We start from the raw sequence: 22,446 nt of genomic DNA on the forward strand, positions 1-22,446 counted from the left end.
ACGACCTTAAGAGAAGACTCAAGACAATTTCTCACAGCCCTGCCTCACTTAGCAGCACAGAAGTAACACGAACCAGTTTAGGTCCTTTAATCTGTCCAAGACAGGGTGCTGAAGCACAAATGATAAAACATTCTGCATTTTTACAGCAAAAATGCTACAGAAGTTTATAGGAAAAAAAATATTTTTGTACATGGGTAAAACATTATAAATTCAAGACAACTCACAGACAAGGGGTAAATTCCCACATCTATCGCTCGTTTTTTAAAAAGTTCATTTGAATAGGCAAGCAGTCAAAATGGCTTGCTCTCTCTTCCTTGAAATGAAAATTGTATCTTCCAAGTGGCTCACAGTACTGCTTTGCATCTTGGAATGTCCTCCGAAGGCTCCGCCAAGATCAAAGGAGAATAAAAACCCCCGGAGTCCTTTCAGATAGTCTCAGAGAGCAGGAGAAGGGAAAGGAAAGGGGAAGTTTATTCAAACTTTATCTTCTTCCCTTGCGGCTTGTGATCTCCACCTCCTCCTCTTCCTCCTCGGAAGCCACCTCCTCTACCTAGAAAGAAAATTATTACAAAAAGCAGAGTTACAGGTATCCCTGCACAGATACCGCTGCCCTTCCAAACCCATCCTGCCACAGGACAGAAAATAAATTCACATCAAGCACTCTGTGGTGGCACCACACGATAATCCCAAGAACAGCTTTGGGTTAATTATTGAGCATGCCCCCTTAGAACAGCAGCATTTGCCTCTTCTTACCTCCAAATCCTCTGCCACCACCTCTGCCACCAAATCCACCTCTTCCTCCTCGGCCTCCTCCTCTGCCACCACGACCACCAAATCCACCGCCACGTTGAAATTCACCCTTTGGCTTGGCAAAATCAAGGATCACTTTGTTTCCATCTATCTCTCCATCCTCCATGGCTTCTTTAGCTGCTTTGGCATCTTCTGGGGAGCTGAAGTCCACAAACCCAAACCTAGGAAACGGGTTAAACAAAAGACAGTCAAACTCCACAAGCTGTAGCACCACCTACAGGTACTCGACCCCAGTCCCTTCAGAAACAAACACCTGCACTTCTGCAACCACACAGGGATCAGGACCATGCTACTTGTAGAACAGCAGTGGCTAATCACAATCGATGGAGCCCCATTGTGAGTTTGCCAGTACTGAACAGTTAATATTCTTCTCGTGCGAATCCATAGGCTGCCACAGATTTGTCGGCAGGAAGGAGCTCATTGAGAAGTGAGCATGCGCTGCCCTCTACAAACAGACCCAAAGCTGTAAGTTTGTTCTGATTCTGTGCAGTTTACTAGCTTCAAAGAATCACCCGCATGAGCATTAAGAAACACCCTGCACTGCATAAATCAGTTAAAGCGAGACTTTTTGTAGCAACTGAACTAATCCCAGTTGGAGTTTAACATACCCTTTAGATGATCCAGTGTCTCTGTCTGTGACTATTCTAGCACTTATGGAGCCTTCAAATGATTCTCTTAGCGTCTCCTCTGTGGTGTCCTCAGAAAGGCCTCTGACAAACAACGTTTTGCTTTGTTCTATGGTAAGAGAATACATTCAGAGATCACCATGTCTGAGAGCAAGGCAACCGTCAGTTTCTTAACATCACACCCAGCTTGCACTACTGGCTTCTAGAACAGCTCACAGGGCTAAGGGGTTTGTTTTGAAGTAACAGCTCGGGCACCTGAAGTCCTTGAAAACTTTTTCCAGACTGCAGTTACAACCTGACATCAAAGTATCTCCATCAGCCAACCTGGTACATTGTCAAAGTAATTTTTTTTTTAATAGATGCTTGCATCTTATCAATAGGGATGCTAACTGAACAGACACTGCTGGATCAGCACTTGACTATCTAGAGGACTTCGGCAATAGTTTCATCAGCATTTCAGATAATCAGTCATCATATCCAGCACGCTCGCTTATGATGCAAGTCTTTCACTCCACAAGCATTTTTTTTTTTTTTTTTTTTTTTTTAAAAAGCAGCCCTAAGTTTGCATGAATGGTACACTCTTGCCACAGCTGTCTCAAGATCAAGTGGTGAAATATGGAACACTTACGATTAAATCCTCCTCTTGCGTTCATGTTCCCTTTCTGCCATGCCGGTGAACTGAATTCCAATCTGATTGCTCTGCCTTCAATCTCTGTGTTGTTACAGGAATTCAATGCCTCTTTGGCATCTTCGGTTGTGGGAAATTCTACAAACGCATACCTATTTGGAGAGGAAGACTTCGGTCAGCCTGGGAGCACAAGCGATCTGTGGAGCTAAGTCATTCGCAATGCCAACTCAGGAGTCGGAAGAAAGGCACAACATACCCTTTAGGCCTGCCCTGGTTGGTCTGTGGCATCTTGATGGAAGAAGCTTTCTTGAACAGTTCTTGGAGAGTCTCTTCTGAAGCAGCGTATGAGAGGTTGTTGACAATTAGGGTCTTTGACTCTCTCTCTCCACCTCCTATGGAGAGAACTCAGTGCTGTAAGTGCAAGTTTGGAGAAGGAAAGCTCTCTTCCTCTAGTCACAGGACCTTCTTTAGGGTGAGAGTAGTTGTTGCCCCCTCCCCACCTCAAGGTGAGGCACAAGGCTAAGTGCAACACTGTTTTGGCCACCTAGACTAGTTGTCCCCCCTTATCCAAAACATGCAGTAGACACATGAAATGCACAGGATGCAGAGCACAAGTTCGGCAAAAGGTCCCTTCCTGCTAACTTAGTTTTCCTACAGTGCTTCAAGTTGCTCTATCCTTAGCAACCTATTGAAACAAGTGGAATTAAATCCTAAATGTCAATTGTGTGGATGTTATTATCTAGAAAAGTACCTTTCTGATGTTCTTGATGGCTCTTCTCACCAGTGAAGTCAATGACCATGGCACGACCATCAATCTCTGTGCCCTGCTTCTCCTCCAGAGCTTTGTTTGCCTCAGCTTCTGTTTTAAATTCAATATAGGCCATCCTACAGCACAGAAAAGCACATAAGCAAATGCCTCCTTTCAGGAATGACTAAGTTCATGAATGGTGGGGGAAAGGAAGTGGAAGGAAAATGCTTTAAAAGTTAGCATTTTCAGTACACCTAATGCAGCAGGTTCGTTAAGGTAGCTAAAGGACACATGAGCTTATCAAAATATGCCAAGAGTTTGAGGAACAGCAAACATCGAACAGTGCTCTCAGCTACATACCCTTTGCTGTTCCCCTCCTTGTTCATTACTATTCGGATTTCTAGTGCATTTTCAAACACCTCTCTCATTTCATCTTCAGTTAAGCGGTAGGGCAGATTCTTCACAAACAGTGTTCTAGCATCTCTCTCTGCAAAGAGAGAACAGTTACTTTCACATTGCCAGCTAAAAATCCCTTCTCATCTACACTGCCAGTTCAGTGAGAATCAGTGAGTTGATCCAGCAGAAAATAAACGACAAAAAGCATTCATATTTTCAGAAGCTGAAAAAGCAAATATTATGAAAGTTAATTAGGCTGCCACTGTACTTCTTTTAAGGGCACCAAATTCAGAAAACAGGTCCTAAAGCTTTAGAAGAGCCATTTCCTCCTCAGCCACCCCAGCATGCACTATTTCTTGGGATCACATCTCCAGATATTCCAGTCTGAACTTGCATATCCATTAGCATTTGAGAAACTGTTTATGATACAGAGTCCAAACCAGGAAGATCTGCCTTAAAAGAGCAGAATAGCAGCCATCAGTAACACTGCAAGCCTGTTCCATGGCCCAATTATGACAACTTTTGACATGCACAGGTATTCAGAGTTATGGGCCGTACCTTTCTTATTTTCTTTCATCGTTTCTTTGCTCTTTGCTTTTTCCAGTTTGATTTCCAAACCCATTAACTTCTTTCCATTCAGTTGGAGAGCTTTATCCAGATCTTCAGCAGATGAAAAGTCTACATAGCCAAATCGCCTGAAAGAAGAGTAACCTTACTATTTAAGCTGATCTATCTCTAGTAGCAGAGAACACAAAGAGAAACCCAGAACCAGAGAGGTCCCCACTGGTCAGGTTAGACTTGATAAAATAAATGCTAACTGGTCCACATAACCAGAACAACAGCTCTGTACTGAAGTGCCAGCTCTCCCTTTAGGGAGATACTGTCCGAAAAAGCTGCAAGCCAGGCAAGTATTATACCCGTATCAATACCATGCCTCTTCCAGTTTCTATATGCTATCAAGCAACCATCCCAGCATCCTGATAGGAACCAGCATCAGCACAGTTATACCTCTCCAAACAAGTTACTACCAATTAAAAGAAATAAACAGCAAAATTCTACTGATGAACTCACTTGGAAGCACCAATTCTGACATCTAAAACTTCAATATTCTTCTTCCCAAAGAATTCTTTGATGCCAGTCTTCAGTTCTTCATACTCCTTGGTGGGGACCAAATTTCCCACAAAGAGGGAGAATGCTGAAGTGGGCCCTTTAAATTAAAAGGTAATAAAGTTTTTTAAAGGCAGTTAAAAGAACTGGAAGCCAAGACTCCAGACAGCTTTATTTAGCACATCAGCTTCTGCTCAAAAGTGACATCATACTTCAGTATTAAGTCCCTTATAATCATCATTTGTGCTGGAAAAAAACCCACTCAGCATCCCGTCCCTTCACAGTTATATGCCTTGCCCAGCAGTCCAGTAACGGTCCATCAAACAAGCATTGTCTGATGATCCCACACCACCTACCGTCAGTTTTCTTTTTCTTGGCTTCTGGTGCACTTTTGTTGGCCATTTCTTTCTTCCTCTTTCCAGGTGCTTCCTTGACAGGTTCTGTGATAAAGAAAAAGCAACAAGACTGAAATATAAGTACAAAACAACTTTTTCTATACTGGATCAATACAGGAGCATTAATCTTTACACCAGTCATATGCAATACCTTCTCTTGTCACTACAGCAACTGTTCCTCAGCCCAAAAGACCATGACAGGACAAAAATTTTGCTCAGGCATCTTTCCTGTTTATATTATAGAGTTATGGTCTCAAAAACATTTAAACTCACTTTCATCCTCACTTTCCTCTTCGGCATCCTCTTCATCCTCCTCCTCTTCGTCGTCATCCTCCTCCTCATCATCCTCCTCATCTTCCTCATCTTCAGAGTCTGCCTTGGCTTTCACTGGTGCGGCCTTTGCTGGAGTAGGTTTCTTCACCTGAACAGGGGTCGTGTCCATGGCTTCATCTTCAGATTCTGAAACAAGTTGAGCACAAGATTTCAGACATGTTCAAGATTAAGCCCCTTTTGAGACTTAAGAAAATCTTATGAAGAAAAATAGTGTTTTTCATGCCTCCTTAAGTTTTTATGTTCTTAGGAAAGGCATTTAATATATATATTTATAGTATTTATAAAAAAGCTGGCTCTCCCTCAAGTTTTACTGCATTAAAAAACAATACCTGTTCCCCAAAAGTAAAAAGTTTTACTAGCAATAGGGAAATAATCACCCAGTCAGCCACATCTGATGGACAATAGTAGCCAGCTAAGTAGCCAGGTAGGCACTAAATGGAGACAGACACACACTCTGCATCACTTGACTAATCCATTAAGTCACCCCCCCCAGCTCCCTGTGTTTATTGGTTTAACATCTTCTAATTAAAAAAAAAAGTGTCAGACAAAGTTTTCCTAAATCCCACATACCATCATCATCTTCCTCATCATCCTCCTCATCATCATCCTCCTCCTCTTCAGATTCTTGCTTTGCTGGCACAACTGCAGGCTTTTTGGCTGGTACTGCTGCAGGCTTTTTGGCTGCAGGCTTTACAGGCATTGCTGGTTCCTCTTCCTCATCTGCACCAACAGTACAGCAAATGTTTACCCATATCACTCAGCCTTCAAACTTTACTAGTAAAGTACTTTGTTTCACAAGATTTTGGCAAAGTTCAAGAAGGAATGATCACAAAACTAGAAGATGCTTCACATGCTGCACGTAATGCAGCTGCAGCCCAAGTTCTCCTCCAAACTTCACCAATTCCCCACCTTTCCTTCCTCACCACCTTTTAATCAATGAACCCCCCTCTCGCAAGTATTAAATCATACTAAACTTTCAATTCCAAAGGTACTCAAATTCAGTGACTTGATTGGAACAGCTTTAGTCAACTTATACAAGGATGAACACGTATTTCAAAATTAACTTACCAGAATCTTCTTCCTCTTCTTCCTCCTCCTCCTCCTCATCTTCCTCCTCCTCATCTTCCTCGTCATCTTCATCCTCCTCCTCACTCTCTTCCTTCTTGGCATTCTTTCCATTTTTTGCTCCTTTGGTTAGGACAGCAGCCTTTTTAGGTGATGGAGCAACAGCCTTTTTAGCTGGAGTAGCCACAGTCTTCTTAGCAGGTGTAATTGCCTTTTTTGCAGGAATAGCGGCCTTCTTTGCAGGAGTAGCTGCCTTCTTGGCTGGTGTCACTGCTGCTTTTTGTTGTTTCTTCTGAGGGATCATCTGAAATACACATTAGTGTAAGACTTTTATCATGGCCCTTTAAACTACTATTACTCCAATGTCAGACAAATATATAGCAACTGCAGTCTACAGCACATCCTTCTGACAGACTTAGTTTATGTTGAATGACGTTAAATTGCCTATTCTGTTGAATTAATGAAGCTCAGAGCCAGTTTTTTTTCATACTTTTAACAGACTACTTATGGAACATTGAAGCATCTCCAATCATCCTGAAGCAAGACCAGTGACCTCTCTAGTAGCATTCAGTAGCTTGAAATTTTCAGTCCTGCATAGTATTTTTGCGTGATGAATCACTTATTGCTGATGCTCTACTAGAATAATCAATCATCCACTTGCTCATCGGTACTAGGACAGCCTTAAGATCCCAGCAGTCCTTCCAAAGCCCAGAACTACAGACTTAGCAGCTAAGCTAGTTTTCCCCACGCTGCTTTTCTCTTAGGAAATCCAGTTTATTCTTCAGCCACAGTTAACTGACAGACACCCATTGTTTTATTAATGCTGATTCTCTGTCACGTACTATGTTACCCCCCAGCCCTCATGACACTTCAGTAAACACGTGCATGCTTTTGACTTCATTTTTAGACCAATCACCTCTTCTCCGCTGCTTTCCTCTAGGTCGGAGGACTCTTCTTCCTCGCTTTCCTCCACCTTTTTTGGGGGAGGAGCCATTTTTTTCTGTTTGATCTGATTCTTGGGAGTCTGAAAGAGACAGCGAGCTGTGAGACGACCTTCCTTTCCCTGCTGGGCAGCGAGCAGCACGCTTAACTCCGAGGCACCCCGCACACCTGCGACCGCTCGCACCGGCGGACAATCGGCCCCACCACGTGGCGGCCCCCGCCGGGCCGGGGCAGCCCTGCTGCGGCGGGGGGCACGGACGGACGGACGGACCCGGGGGTGCTCCCCCCCGCCTCGCCTCGGCGGGACGTTCCCGGGACGGGCGGGGGGGCTCCCCGCGCTCCCACGTGCTCGCTCTCCCCGGCGCACCACGTGGCCGCGCCGGCGGCGTAGCCCCGCCCCTCCCCGGGCTGCGCGCGCTCCCACGCGGCGCGCGCCGAGGTGCGCCCCCTTCCCCCCCCACCCCCCATTTCACACCTCCCGCCCCCGCCCCGCTCTCCCTCCCGCGGCCGGGCCCCCGCGAGCGGCAACACGGAGAACGGGACGGGACGAGGCCCCGAAACCGCTCCCACCGACCGCGCGGCCCCTCCCCTCGCCGCCATCTTCACGGTGAGAGAGCGGAGGCCTGGAAACGATCGCACGGCCCGTGGAGACGGCAGCGGGAAGGCGGCCCGGCTCTCCGCCCCCGCTGCCCACCCCCCCACCCCCCGCCATCGCCATCCGTCCGCCCCGCCATGGCGGCGGCCGCTCGCTTCCCGCCTGGCGGCTGAGCGCAGCCCCGCCCGGCGCCCTCACCTTGGCGATCTTCACCATGATGGCGGCGGTGCCTGGCGGCGCAGGGGCGGCGGCCGAGCTGTCTCGGGAGAGGGGTGGGCACGTCCGGCGGGGCGGAGGCGAGGAGCGGAGCGGGCCCCGGGCGGTCGGCGGGAGCGGCGGCGAGGCGCTGGCGACCCGGACCGGGGACTGAAACGAAAGAGCGAGCGCGGGCCCCTTCCGCTCGCTTGCCTAGCCCTCCGCCGCGCCACGCCCCCTCCGCCCCCGCTTCAGCCAATCGCCGCGCGCGCCGCGCCGCCCGGCCAATGGCCGCCCCCGCCCCTCGAGCCCTTCCGCCAATCTCCGGCGCCTTGCGATCAGCCAACGGGAAAGCGCGTTACAGCCGCCGGCGAGAGAGAGTCTGTGAGGTGGGGGGCGAGAGCCGGGGGGACGCGCTGCCCGTCCCGGAGGAATCGGCGTTAGCCAATGAGAGGGCGGCAGCTCGGCGCCTGCGCCCTGATTGGGCGGCGGGGCTTAACGGAGGGTGGGCGTGGCCGGGACGGCGGGAGAGCACGTGGCGATCGGCGGGCCACGTGGTGGAGCCGGGCCGGGGCCGGGAGGGGGGGCCGGGGGTCCCGGCGGTCCCGGGGTCGGGAGCGGGGTGCCGGGGCCGGCTTCCCAGGCCTGCCCTGCGGCAGCTCGGCTCCGGGGGTGGAGCTCGGCCTGAGCACGCTTCTGCCTTTTCCTTTGGCCTTGGCAAAGGGACCGGCGCTGGGACCCCCCCAGCGCTGCTTCTGCCACTTCCCCCCGCACCGCCCCCCGGCATCCCCTGCCCGACCCTCGGGAGGCACTAAGCCCCCTCGGACAGCTTGAAGCAGCATCCCCAGGAGCTGGTCGGCGTGCAGCTGCTGGGGTTGCAGTTGGCACCGGAGTGCCTTGCAGCTGCCACACTCCACTAGATCCCGGTGGGGAGAAAAGGCCCGACGCTGGGGGAAAAATAAACCTGTGCTTGCCTGGTGAATGCTTTTGACTTCATTCATTGAAAGAAGACACCAGCTTTCTCCCTGTGGAGTTTTACCCCAGTGGCTGTAAAGTCGGGGTAGGAACGACCCCAGGGCAGTGTACAGCACCCCTGTTTAACGTGCCAGTCTGCTGGCAGGGCTGGGGGCTGTCTTGCCCCTGCCTGACACGCTGTTCCTCAAGGACCTGGGTGATGTCTGTTGATGGGGCTTCCCCACTGCCCTATATCCCCTCCCACTTAAAACTGGGTGTCCAGCCAGCTCCTCAGGCTCCTGACTCACACACGTGTGACTGTAGCAGCTTGCCTGAGAGAAGCCCTTAACTTGGGGAACACAATCTTAGGGAGCCCTAACGAAAAAAAACCAAATCCCCAGACTTTCAGTGAATATAGTCCTGCAGAGCCCTGATGGCCTTGAGGGGACACCCCTGGGTTGCTCAGTGCCACCTGAAAGCAAGGGACACACAGTGGGTGAGGCAACATACCTGGGTGTCCTGGTGCCTCTTTCTCCTCTGCTGGGTGAGGAGAGGCAGCTTCTAAGCAGGCAGAGCCACAGCTGAGGGCACCCGCTCACAGAGAGGTGATGGGATCAGAGGGGGACACTGCCCATGTCCCAGCCCTGGTCACACACACAGGGAGATGGAGAAACCCCTTGTACAGGGCAGCTGGACTCTGCATTTGAAACTGCAACGTCTGGCTCATGTCCCACTGCGTGCTGCAGGAGCCGTCCCCAGGTGACGCAGCGACACAGACTCAGGGTGGCCCATGGGGATGCAGGGTGATGGAGATGGAAGAAGTAGAGGCCTGGCAGGAATTTTTAACTGTCTGAAGCAAGAGCTGACTGTACGCTCCTTACCGTGTCTGCACATGGTGCAACAAAATCCTCTATTATCATTGCTCATACAGCTGTGCTGCCAGTGCTGGGGCTGGCCTTGGTTCCTCTCCATGCAGTGGGAGGACTGGTTTGCCATGGGAAAGGGACAACTGTTGCTTCAGCCAGGGGCAGTTTTGGCAGCCAGGACACTGCATGTGTCTAATAACATGGTCCCAGCGGTGGGATCAGCAAAGGGTTGGGCTGGCAGTTGGCCAGCCTCGGTACCCTGGCAGAGGACATCTTGGTGTGGCCTGTGCTCCATCTCTTCTCCCAGCAGCGTGCTCAGCTGGCAGGTTGTCCTTGGCGCTGGCACCTCTAAGGCTGCAGCAGGACCCAGCATTTGGGCGGAGGAGCGCAGCACCCGTGTGCAGAGGAGTGAGAACCAACGCTGCCCGCGGCACTGCATTAATCCACGCACTGTGTTAATCCACACACCGTTGAACAGGTCCAGATATGGCCTGACCCTACCAGCCGCTGCTGTGGCTGTAAAGGGCCAGGGATGCCACAGGGAGGAAGGTAGCTGGGGCACGGCAGATGCCGGCATTTAGGCTAGGCTGTTCCCTGTATCCCACCTGCGGTCAGGACCTCCTGGCAGCCCTAGCAGTGGGCAGGAGGCTGCTGAAGCAGCAGCAAGACCAGCCTTTTTCTGTGGACACACCACATTGCAAGGCTGTCCCAGCAGCACGGCACAGCCCTGCTCCTCTGCAGGCACCACCAGAAATTTCAGGGCCAAGGGAGGCCTGCAGAGCAGCATCAGTGCGGAGTTATTTGGCCAAAAGTGCAGGTTTAACACTTCCATTTGTAGAATAAATGTATTTTAGGTGCTTTTATGGCTGTCTCTTGTTGTAGCATGTCTGCAGCTTGGGAGCATTGATCTAATTCCACAGTTAAAGGGAATTTAGCTGGTTTAATGGAGACCCCAGGAGGGATATGCCAAGGATTCACAGTTTCTCACACAGCAGAGACTCATCCCCTGTGCTTCCCCCCAAGCCTAGCAGCGCCAGGGACACCTTGCCCGGCTGCTGCTGCCCAGGGCTGGGAGGAAGCTGGGCTGCGAGGCAAAGGCAGCTCCCCAAAACCAGGCAAGACGGGTGACCAGCCCGGGGAGGGAGTGACAGCCCCATAGGGACCCTAGGTGAGGGGAGTGAGTGTCCCCAGACGTCCTGTTCATCCTGTGCCCGGTCACAGCTGCGCGTTTCCACTAGATGGTGACAAAAGTCCGCAGTGCCTGTCCTGAGTGGGAGCCCGCGGGGTTACCCTGGCTCCCCGAAACACCCCTCCGTGGGTGCAGCTGAACAGGACATCCTGCCCTGCCTGCTGCATGTCTCCCAGGAGATGTTAGAACGTGGAGGAGGGTCTGAGACGAGCCTTGCATTTGGTACCCATCAGATAAAAGCAGCAGCCAAGCACGGTTGGGAGAGGAAAAATTTTACCTGTGGCTTGTGCAGGCATTTGGTGCCAGAAAACCATCAGGGTTCTCCAACCAAACACCCTGCAGGTGCCCAGAGAGCGGGGAAACGGGCTAGAAAAGCCATCAAATGCAGCCCTGAGTTGCCCAGCCCCAGCCTAGTTTCCCTGGTGTCATGGCTCAGCTGCTATGTGGTCTGAGCAGTGGCCTGGCGTGGGCATGGCATGGCAACAGTGACAGAAAAAAAAAAAAAAAAAAAAAAGCAAATTTATTCATCTCGGGTCTAGGCACTGCTTAAAAACTCTTGAGCATCCCAATGTCCCACCAGCAAAGCCCCTTCGCCTGCCACCAGTGCCCACCTCACCCCATCACGCTGCTCCCCTGCCCATCGCCTGCTGCCAGCCAGAGCCACCCCAGCAGGTACTGCAGAGCAGCTGATGGATGGTACCACAGCAGGACCAGGCACACAAGACCCATCCTCTCACTTCCCAACCACACACCTCACCTAAATACCTGGTGGGTGGAGAAAACTCTCCCCTTGCTCTGATTAATGCAGGGCATCAAATGAGAGAGGTCTGTGTTGTACACTAATTAAGCTTTTTCTTCATTACCCACCTGGCTGTGCCAATGGGAGAGCACTCAAGGATAATGAGTGTGAAGTGGGCACAAGGTTTGCCATGAGAAATGGCATTTAATCTGAGCAGCTGCATGCCAGCCCGTGTCCTGCGGCTTGAAATGGGCAGCTCGGGACCTGGTGGGTGGGCTGCAAGGATGAAAGTCAATGGTGCCTGGCAGAGTATGGGATTTCTTCTCTGCGGAGCACCCTTTCTGGAGGTGGGATGCTGCAGGGCTTGGCATGGGCCCCTGGAGCCAGACACACCCTCTGCCCCTCCAGCTGATGGTGGGTGATAACCCAGTGCATCCCTCCGGGATGAGGCTGTGCCATTTGCTGAGGTTTGTGACAAGGAAATGTCCTGGTCACTCACATGGGGAGTTTCATATATGCAGCATTTAGTCTCTCTGTGACCTCTGAGGATCCCTCAAAGCGATCATTCCTGGTACCCTGCAGAGAAAAAGGGCTTTTCTCTTTCCAGAAGAAGCTGATTCCCCTGAGATGTCCCTTCTGCCAGCCACATTCCTCTCCCTAACACCCCTGGTCTGGAGTGGGCAGCAGGACCTTGCAGCCTGCCTGTGAGCCCCCAGCAAGACCATGCAGCTGCCCAGAGCCTCTGGGCCAGGCAGGACTCCCCTCCAGCTCTGCTTGGCAGGAGGAACAAGTGCAGCCCTGGAAAAAATGGTGCAAGGGGGAGAGAAGTAGGACTGAAACAAAGAGAACTTGCATTAGGTGTGAGAGAAAGAAGAGAAACCAGGCTAGGGATATGTGGAACAATTCGGGTGGTGAGAGGGCAGCTTGGGAGCACCCTCTTCTCCTCCATCAGGACAGAGAAAGTTGGTGAGGTAGGAACAAGGAGGCATTTTGAAGCAATACATGCAAATGCCTTTATAACCCACGGGGAGGCCAACCTGGGGAGAAGTTACAGGTGATCCCAGTTCAGCGATTCCAGGCCAGCAGCCAGCACACGTCACCGCCCCACACAATTGTACATCTCTCCGCGCTGCTCCGCAGCACTTGGGAAGGTTTTGCAGGACTTCTGTGGAGACAGCCCAGAGTGGGAAGCTCCTCTTTGCTCAAGGCGTTTCTGTGCATCCTATTCATCTCCCAGAGACAGAGCAATAGTGAACAGGATCCAGACAAGCGCCACGTCCCTGGGGATGACTGTCGAGAGATTCAAGTAAAACATCTGCAAACTGCTTGTGGCTCAGCACATCTGCCCCTTGGCACAAGCCCACGGTGCAGTGACCCGGGGATTTGCCTCCGCTCACTCACATTTTACCTGCTGGAAGCTCCCTCTGCTCACAGCCTTGTGTTGGGCTATTTCCATTTCACAGCAGCTCCTGGGCATGGGGCCAGCAGAAGGCAGACGTTCTGCCTGGAACAAACCCAAACCAGGGGATATTTTTTTCTTTTTTTTTTACCTTCTCAAACAAAAAAATGAATCTTTGTTGAGTCCAAACTGGAAAAACAGGAGTTTCCCTCCACTCCCCCCATTTTTGTGTTTGTATCTGAGCAAGGGGGTGAGCTCAGCCCTGCCCTGGGAGCTGTGTGCACCCACCGCTCAGCAAAGACAGTGAGCAGCGTGGCACAGCAGACCCGGGGCTTCCCTGTGGCCTTACCTCTAAAACCACGACATAGCTAAATGCAACTGGGGAGAGCAGATCCACGGTACGACGCTGATCTCAGGGCCCCCCTTGCAGCCCCCAAAGACACACACACACATGTGTCCCCAACATAATGTGTCCCAGCCTCTGCCAGGGGAGCTGGCAGGTCCCTGCCATTAGAGCCAAGTCAAAACTGCCCTTGGAAACAGGAATTGGCTCCAGTGGCTTCTTTATCTTAGTGGGAAATGGTCTGATGTTTCCCCTGGAGCTGCCGTGCTGTGTTGTCCCAGCAAAAGTTGCCTGCTGAGCCCCATCCATGAGGTTTGCAAATCTCCTGCCCCAACTTGCCAGCATGAGGGACCGGCCACCCCAAGGGCTTTCCTGGTTGCATCGGGAGGTCCAGCCATGAGCTGAGCTTTTTGCAAAAGGTCGCTTTGCACTTGACTGTATGTGCAGAGCTCAAGCGACCCAGGCTGGCGTCGAGCTGTGCAGACCACCCCAAAACCCTGGGGAAGGTCAGAGCTTGGGATTCACCAACACAGCACAAGGGATGCTGAGGCCACCCAGCTTTCACCCTCCGCCTGCCATGGTCTCTGCAGCAAGCTCCATCAAAAGGAGGTTAAAAATAAGGGCTGGAAGTACTTCCCCAGCCCGGACCGCTCTCAAGCTGTTTGTGCCTCATCCCAGCAGCACATCGGGCTGTTTCACTTACCAGCTCTTGCAGTGGAAATTCCCACTGGCAGGGTGTGAGTTAAAACCACTGCTTTCAAACTTGCAATGACTGTAGTTAAAAATAAGACTCAGAGCAATAATTTTCCCACTGTTGGTGGTGTTAGACCCAAAACCTGGTCCTGAACAACCCAGTGGTGTCTCATTAAGCTGGATGAACGTGCGATCATAACGTCTGCATCCTGGGAGGGAGGCGAGAACATGGTTTCTTGGGGAAAAGTCCTCTCCTTCCCATTCCTTACTAGCCGTCAGCTCATCTCCCTGTGCACAAAACAGCAGAGGAAGCTTAAAGCAGACTGAAAATTACACTGCATCTCTCCTGCTCGGTTTTAATTGTAGAGCAAAGAAAGAAGCCCATCGATTCATCCCGCTGGGTAATTAAATACTTAATGGTATTGACTATAAAGACATTATAGTTCAGCAGCCCAACACTAATGCATTAATAATCACTTATATCATGGTGAGAAAGGGGCACGAGCTGCTCCCCAGGCACATGGTAGTTAGGCAGAATGGGAGCTCGCGGTGAAAATCCTTAGGACCTGAATTAGTGCCGTGATGACCTGCAGGAGCAAGAGTTTCTCCTGGGGAGCTTGGGGCCAAGGAAGGGCTAGAAGGACTAGGCAGCCCCTACTCCAGGGAAGGCCCCCCAGCCCTGTGATGGATGGGCAGTGGGGATGGGGGTCTGGGCTCCAAGCACCAATGCTGCCCCTGGCACAGCTCTGAGATGTTGTCAGCCATGGGATCGGGAAGATAAATCTGAGCAGCACAACCCTTTTATAAAAAGCCATGGCGCAAACATGAGAAGGGTCTGCCCACCTCCTGCCAGGCTCTGTAGTTCCAATAATTAGTTGGCTGCTTTAGCGTATTTATTATGCAGACTATGTGGAGCACAGGGCAGAGCCTGCACACTGCCTGGGATTAACCACATCAAAACGTGGCCGAGCGGGCACTGCTCCAAGCCAGAGAGGGTGATTTCCTTGCTGGGAAAGGTGGTGTTGACCCTTGGAGCATGGTGTACTGGTAGGTACCGTGCACTCCCGAAGGGTCTCACCCAGCAAAGGATAGAGATTGCTGTGGTGGCTTCACAGCATCCCACCTGCAGGGACTTTCAGAGCCCAGCATGTGGAAGGAGTCTCATCTCCCATGGCCAGGCAGGCTGGATAAGCCCCATTTACATAAGGTGGAGAAAGAAAGGAAGGACCCACAGCAGCATGAAGAGGGGACCCTTCTCAACACCATCCTCTGCTGAGTTTTTTCCCACATCCCCATGAGTGAAGCATTGCCCCTCCGGCCACAACATGCTGGATTAACCCAGCACCTCACCTGCAACCCCTTCGAGGGACAGAGCAGACATGGCCCCAAAAGCCACCAGAGGCACAATTTCCATCCAAGCTCTCAAATCCATGTCAGCATCTCCTTGCCCAAGGATAAGGAGAGACGGCACAGCTCTTCCTGACCTCCAGCATGAAGACCAAAAGCACTTGCAATTTTCTCTGAGCAAATACAAGTGCAGATCATGCTGTCAAACCCTTATTTTATTTGTTTCTCTGGTGGCTCTGCACCATTTGCCTTCATTGCTTTCTCTGCCCCATGCCATAGTCCAATAATGTAGCAGCTGTCCAATAAAAGGTCCATTAATATAATTTACAAGTAGCTGGCACTTTCTGCCTTGCCTGGGAGAATGGACTCCTTAGGTATGCTGTTGCTTGGAAAAAGGGGGGTTTTTTACAGTTATTCTGAGCAGGATAAGTAACCTCCAAGCACTGTTTATTGCCTGATTTAGCTTCGTAAAGTTACATTTCTTCCAAAGATTTGATTCATGGCTTGAAGTCCAGCCTCTTTAAGTGTATTCCTTTAAAGAGTCTTGAAAAAAAAAAAAAAAAAGGCTGGAAAGAAAGAGAAGGGAAGATGCTTTCCTACAGTGTCCCAGGAGGAGGAAGAAGGTGCCTCCAGCTCTTTGGGAATGGCCAAAGGGGGACACTGAGTCAGGGGAGGAGGAGCGCCTGATGCTCCCAGTCTCCCACCTCACCAGGTAAGGCAGCCCGGACTTGGTGAGCTGCCGCATTTCCTCTAGAAAAGTCTTTCTGAGACCGAGGTTAGGCTAAATACATACCAATGTTGGTACGTATGTGTGTATAAAAGCCTTGCTAAGGGTTTTTGGGGATATCAGGAGCGAGACGTGTTTCCTGAGGAGGCTGGGCCGGTAAGGGAAGCACGTTGCTGTTGCTGGGTCTCGGCACCCCTTTGCTCTGAGGCTTCAGGACGTGCCTGTGCAGCAATGGGCAGAGGTCAGGGTCTGTGCCATGGAGCAGTGCTCGCTCTGCACACTTTTTCTGGTGCAGAATGAATCATCACTGCTATGGGTGCCAGACCCAGCACCCTCTGGGCTGTGAGCCTCATAGCCTCGTGCCTAAACTTGCTGAAATCGGTTGGGGCTCTTGCAAGGTGGGTAGCATCATCCCGCGCCTTTCCGCTGAGAGGCACCCAAACCAGTCCTGCCGCCTTGCTGGGGCTCACCCTGCGCCCGCATCCTCACCCTGGCTCGGGGCATCAGTCCTGGGGAAAACGAGCTCCTCTGCACAAGGCACTTCCCACCGCGGGGCCAACATCGCCCAGACCTTGAAGGTGATAAAACACCCCTGGCAGGTGAGCCACAGCGTGGGAGGGAGCTGTGAAAGGAGATTGTGCTGGGAGAAAGGTCCAGAAGGGAAAGGGGGAATTTCAAGGAAAGCCCAAACATCTTCAGCCACAGCAGTGCTAGGTTTCTTTATTTAAATGGGTTTTCCTTGGCCTTCAGTTTTCAAGCAGCTCCATCACACTGCAGGTGAAGGCTGCCTGTGCACAGAGAGGGGACAGGCAGTTTCTGTATGGGACTGGCCAGAGCTCTCCTGCACACCAGGGCAGTGGCAGCGCAAGGGTTAACACGGAGCCTGGTCTCACCATTCAGCTTCTGCCAAAGCCTTGGCCAAAAACCTCCCTGGGGCTAATGAAATGATCCTGCAGATCTTCGGCCAAGCATGGGGGCCTGAGAGCTGCTCCCACCCCAGTTAAAGGCAGGGGACACGAGCGCATCCCAGGTCCCTGCCCTGGACACTGGCTTTGCTGGAAAACTAGCTAAAGGCAAACCTTAATGGGTCTAAAAGAGCACCGAGCTGTACTTACACTGTCATTAGTGCAGGATTTGTGCAGTGCTGAGTAGCATAAACCTTCACCCTATAGGTATTAAAAGGTGCATTTAGCACTGAAAGGACCAGAGGGTGCAAAAATGCACCAAGCAGGGAGAGTCCCGCTTTGCTCACTCATATTCAGTCCTCTCTCTTTTCCCCCAGTGCCTCAGACCCAAGGGGGTATTTGCACAAAATCAGAATCTGTTTTTCTACCTCTGTTTCTGCCTTTCTCTCACCTGCAGAAAGGAGATCCCCCTCCAGCTACTGCTGACGCTGGAGCGAAGGCAGCGAACTGGGGGGGGCGGTTCAGAGGGGACAGCAGCAATGTGGTGGCTCGTGGCAAAGCGCCCGGCTGTTTTCTGCAAAAAACATTAAATCCTTCTCTTGGGGGATGAGCCTGTTTTTGCGGGGATGGTACTGGGCACAGAGCAACCTCTTGGATGAGGGAAAATTAAACCAGAAGATCCTGAAGGTGCCGGCAAGTGCCCGTCGGCCACATCACACCCATGAGCGTCCCAGCTGCTAAAAACAGTTACCCTGGGGTGACCTGCGAATTTGCACCCACTGGTGCCACAGCACAGGAGAGGACCCATCCTCAGTGGCAAGGAGGGGACGTGGCCGAAGCAAGCCCCTTGGCAGAGCAGGGCTGTGGTGTGACCACGTCTCCCTGCAGCTTGTGCTTGGAGATGCTCCAGCTCTCTTCGGGTGCTAAATTGAAAGGATACCACATTGCTTGGCCTGGTCTTTCCTATTGTTTTAAATTGTTCTCCCAATTCCTGGCTCAAGCGCAGTCACACTCTGTGACCAGAATTATCACTGGCACAGAAAAGCTGGGCATTGGAACCTCCTGAATGGAGCTACAGATCCCCACACCTGTTTCTAGTAGGTTTGGGGGGAAAATCATGGAGGAATCACAGGGTGTCTCACTGCTGACCCAAGCCTCTCCCAACCCACACGTGCAGCATAAAATTGCACAAGTGTCGGCCAAAGACCCAAGGGAGCCCTCGAGCTGTTGAGCCAGGGGGATGGTAAACTTTTGGGGCAAGGAAGCAGGCCAGGAGCTGAGAGGAACAGCAGGCAGATGCAGTGACCTCTGGAAGGCTGGTGCTCCCAGCAAGGGAGGAGAAGCTTGCGGATATGACCCATCAGACCAATCTCAGCTCCAAGGATGGGTGGTTTCCTACTGCAATCCATGGCTTCTGGAGCAGGGTTAAACTCTGTTACATCTCCCAGTTACATCTGCACAGGGACGATCAGCAGAGATGCACAAATCCTCTTTCCAGGAGGAAAAACCTTTAAACGCTTCAATTGCCACACTCACCCATCCTGACTGGGTGCAAACAGGTGCTTTTCAGTCCCATTATCACCATTCACTGTGTTTTCTTTCTTTTAGCTTTTTGCTGTCATATATTTAATTCAACTACCCACCACACAATCAGTAGAAATCATTCTCATCTATCTCCCTTCCTCCATGGCAGGGGGCTGAAGAAATCCTCACCCAGCCTTCATCTTGCGGGGCTCCCAGCTTACGCAGATGATGCTTTTGCACGGCACTTGCTGCTGTTGTGTTTCGGGCTCCTGCCAGATGGACTCACCACCTGTGAGCTGGGATTGCCACAGAAAAATAGAAATGAAACCCAGCTCAAACCATTTGCTTTTCCATCTGTGCAAGGTGGTTGTTTAAATCAGCCCCAGCAGAGAGGTTTGGAGTTGGGGCCAGGATTAGTTTGGACAAGTGAAGAGCTGGAGAGAGATGTGGATCTTACTTTAACTGTAGCAGAAATCACTTGAAGGCACAGGGAAGAGCAAAGAGCTCTTAAACAGAGGGGCCCAGACTATGGTGCAAATATCAGGCAGTACCTGGAAAAAGGCATCTTGAGCTTGGGATTGCTAACAGGCCCCTGGGACAGCTAGGAGCTGTAGGTGTGGGAGAGAAGAGCAGGGCAGGCAGCAGTACTACCCTCCCCTGTTCCTCATTAATACAGCAGTAAGGCTTGATGGGTCTCCTAAATTATAATGACTTTCTTGTCATTAACTTGATTTCTTTCTAGTGACAGCAGCAGCGAATTGGTCCCAGCTGTTCTGAGCATAGGATTAGAAATTAAAAAGGAATTAAACCAAGCCAAGTGTTGGAGGGGTTGATGTGTAGGGGAGGGGGGTGTGTGCTTTGGGCTAGTGATAATCTGAGGGCTGCAGTAATGGGGGCAGTGGGAGATGCCAGGAAGGGAGAAGTGGGGTCAGGGCTTACATTTCTCCCTGCAGGCAGGACACTGAAAAGCAAGCACCTGCCACAGTGGGGTCTGGCCAGGGAGGGGACACCCATGTGTTTGCTGAGGCCACAGCCTCGGAAGAGGACACATGGAGACTGATGGGTCGTGGGGTCTGGCCCAGCCAAGAGACACAGGTGGCAACATGTAGGGATGTTTTGGGGGTGAAAGTTGCCTGAAATCAACTTGAACCAACAAGCCAAAAGCCCACCCTAAAGAAAGCAGGACCTTGTCCACCACTTGCCATAAACCTGCAGCCCCCCTGGGATTTCCTCCTCCCAGGAGCGTGACCTGGCTGGGGGACAAAGGAGGGCAGTGCTGCTGAACTCCTTTCTGAGCCTGCACAGGCAAGTGTCAGGCAGCAAAGGTTTTTTATCAGCCATCTCTGCAGAGGTCAGGCGCAGGAGCTGAAGAAAACTGGATTTATTTCTGTGTCTTTATTTTCTGCTGCCTGTTGACAGCTCCTGCACCTGCCTGCCTGCCAGGGCGTGGAGAGGGGCTTGCTTGGGGAAGCTGCTCTGTCCTATCTCTGCCAAGTATCTGCTGGGGACCTGTGTCCTCCCCTCCTGGCAGCCCCAGGCTGAGTTCTCTGTGAAACATGGCTTTTGGCCTGGCTTTTAGCCCCAGGGCCGGCTGGGACCATCCTGTGCATGATGTGAGTTTTGGGGGTGGGAGGGGATGTCTCAAGCTTGGTGTCAGCATCATTAACGTGAGATGGTTGTTCACGTGAGACAGTCACTCTACCTGCCCAGGAAAGATAACAAAAAAGATGTGTTTGGCCTCCGGATGCCTCTCAGACAGCTTTCTCCAATGTGCCACATTAAATAGTCCTGAACTGAGAAGGCAAACTTGCCCTGGCTGCCGTGATAAGCACAAAGAGCGATAAACCCCTGTAATTAAAGTCTGCTGCTATAATAATGTTGAAGCAGAGACAGCTGGGGTCTAGCCCTGAGCATGGGTCCTTGTCTTGGATTTTTACTTGTTTTCATTGCAAACTCATTTTGGAGAGGGTCAGCCCAGGTACTGCCAGGTGCTTTGGGTGCCAGGAGGGAGGGGAAGATGCTCTTTGGGCATGGCGGAGTGGAGGAGCAGGGGCTGCTGTTCCCTTCCTGACTCTGTAATGCAGACTGGGTCCTTAGCAGAAGCAAACACCCTCAAAACCACATTTGAAGAGGAGCTGAGCTTATAGAAAAGCACCCAATCCATGGGGAGGCATTTCCCCTTGAGAGACTCCACCACCACCCTGGGGAACTTGTTCTCACATTTCACTGGTCCTAAATATACATAAAACTAGACAAAAGTTAGCTTTTTCCAGTTTTGGGCATCCCAGCCTTCCTCTTCATGCTGGAATTCTGTTCTACCCCAAAGAGGACTGGAGAGCTGGTGCCCCCTCATCCCCCACAGGGGACCAGGGCAGCCTCCTGGGACATGCATGCTGGGGACCCTAAGCATGGCTTTTGTGGGCTGTGGGGAAGCCCCTTGCAGAATGTTTACACCCAGGTCAGTCTTGGGGTCCTCTGCTTGCACTCCCCAAGCCCTGGGGACCTGCTCAGGGATGATGTGGGGGTCTTGGGCTGAGCCCAATCCCCCCAGCCCTGCTGGCAATGGCAGCCAGTTGTTAGTCTCTGCTTGCCCCGGAGCTCTGCCATCCAGCCAGCTTTAAACCACTTACTGCCGTGCTAATTATGCATCACTTTCATTTCTTAACCAAAGTGTCCCCATGAACCAAATTAAGCATCACACAGGCTCCTCTGACATAAATTCTGTCATCTTTAGCAGCAACACGTTGCAACAGGAGAAGGTGTGGGCTAACCAGCCAGTCTGTCTCTTCTAACCCGTTGCGGTGGGGTTTTAACTCTGCATAGGCGATGCTTGTGAAGATGCCCGGTGGCTTTTATGGGCCACTTTGTCCCTGAAATTGTCCCTGTACATTGCTGCTAGGCTGTGGGGAAGGGCACTGTGCATCGCACCTCTGTCCTTTCTGTCACCCTGCCATGGGGACGGTGGGATTTCAGGCAGGGAGGTCCTTAAATAACACACAGACCTTCACTTCTTGCGGATGCCCTTTGCAGATCTAGCCCCACTGTGTCACCTCCCTGTGTGCTCTAAGGTGGGGAGAGGTGGGGTACAAGGAGCCCATCCCTTCCCTGCACGTGGCCTGGCCCCTCCAGGGCTGTCGGGTTTGCTGTGACGTGGGGAAGACCGTCTCCAGCGCAGGTGACTGTCACACCGCACCGCAGCTGAGTCAGCCCGAGCATCCAGAGCCGTGGCTGAGCTCCTCCATCCAGGCCCTTGGGGTGGGCTGTGCTTCCCACGCCGCCTCTTCCCAGCCTCCCGCTCACCTCCCCGCAGCACGCAGCTTGCCTGGAAAGCTGGTTCCTACATGAGCCCTGGTTCTTTGGAAAGCCACTGAGGAGCTGGGTGGGAAGATGGGCTGCCTTCGGTGTGTGGCTAAAAACTGAGCACATGGGTGTCCCTGAGGAACAGAATCAAATCCTACACATATTTCTCTCACTGTCCATTTGTCCTCCTGCCTAACCCTATGATGCCTATCAGCAGTCTGTAGGCACTAGGTGTTAGCTTTTCACCACCACCAGTATCCTGGAGTAAGAGAAATAATTTAAATGTGGTTCAAAAAGCAGCTTAAATCAGTGCCGAGCCCAAACCCAGCACATCCCTGCGATTTCCTGACATTTATATTTTCCTGCTTCCCTGCTCCCCTCACGAAAGCTGGGATCTCAGTGGGAAGGGCTGCTGTGCCACATCCATCGCCGGGCAGCCCGAATCCACCCCACCGCCCAGCCCCAGCCAGGGATCTCTCGCTCCCAGGCACGCAAGGGCTTTGCCAAATTCACGCTGTATGAATTTTCCCCATACCATGGCTGTGTGAAGGAAGGAAAAAACAACCCTTTCCTTGGCTTATTGAAGAGGGGCGGCAAAAAATCTGCTGGCATTCTCTGGA

General features: G+C 51.7%; 1 protein-coding gene and 3 non-coding genes across 4 annotated transcripts; all 4 read right to left on the reverse strand.

Moving 5' to 3' along the window:
• Positions 1-72: 72 nt before the first annotated feature.
• NCL (nucleolin) lies at positions 73-8,068 on the reverse strand. Its single transcript, XM_069792496.1, has 15 exons — positions 7,844-8,068; positions 7,025-7,132; positions 6,112-6,412; positions 5,614-5,763; positions 4,984-5,169; positions 4,672-4,755; positions 4,280-4,415; positions 3,767-3,903; positions 3,173-3,299; positions 2,816-2,949; positions 2,321-2,456; positions 2,065-2,216; positions 1,419-1,545; positions 754-971; positions 73-550 (listed from the first exon to the last, which is right to left on the reverse strand). The coding sequence occupies exons 1-15, from the start codon at positions 7,859-7,861 to the stop codon at positions 471-473; spliced, it is 2,094 nt and encodes a 697-aa protein (XP_069648597.1). The 5' UTR covers positions 7,862-8,068; the 3' UTR covers positions 73-470.
• Positions 1,102-1,240, reverse strand: LOC138687009 (small nucleolar RNA SNORA75). Its single transcript, XR_011326349.1, has one exon. It is a non-coding gene; the product is annotated as a small nucleolar RNA SNORA75 (small nucleolar RNA).
• On the reverse strand, positions 1,840-1,916 carry LOC138687013 (small nucleolar RNA SNORD20). Its single transcript, XR_011326353.1, has one exon. It is a non-coding gene; the product is annotated as a small nucleolar RNA SNORD20 (small nucleolar RNA).
• On the reverse strand, positions 4,494-4,563 carry LOC138687012 (small nucleolar RNA SNORD82). Its single transcript, XR_011326352.1, has one exon. It is a non-coding gene; the product is annotated as a small nucleolar RNA SNORD82 (small nucleolar RNA).
• Positions 8,069-22,446: the final 14,378 nt, after the last annotated feature.

The sequence above is a fragment of the Haliaeetus albicilla genome, chromosome 9 (assembly GCF_947461875.1).
Source record: "Haliaeetus albicilla chromosome 9, bHalAlb1.1, whole genome shotgun sequence".
NCBI lineage: Eukaryota > Metazoa > Chordata > Aves > Accipitriformes > Accipitridae > Haliaeetus > Haliaeetus albicilla.

Coding starts and splice junctions, on each gene's coding strand:
- NCL (XM_069792496.1), bottom strand. Junction 3,300..3,766: donor GATGAAAGAAAATAAGAAAG/GTACGGCCCATA, acceptor CTCTCTTTGCAG/AGAGAGATGCTAGAACACTG. Junction 551..753: donor TGGTGGCAGAGGATTTGGAG/GTAAGAAGAGGC, acceptor TTTTCTTTCTAG/GTAGAGGAGGTGGCTTCCGA.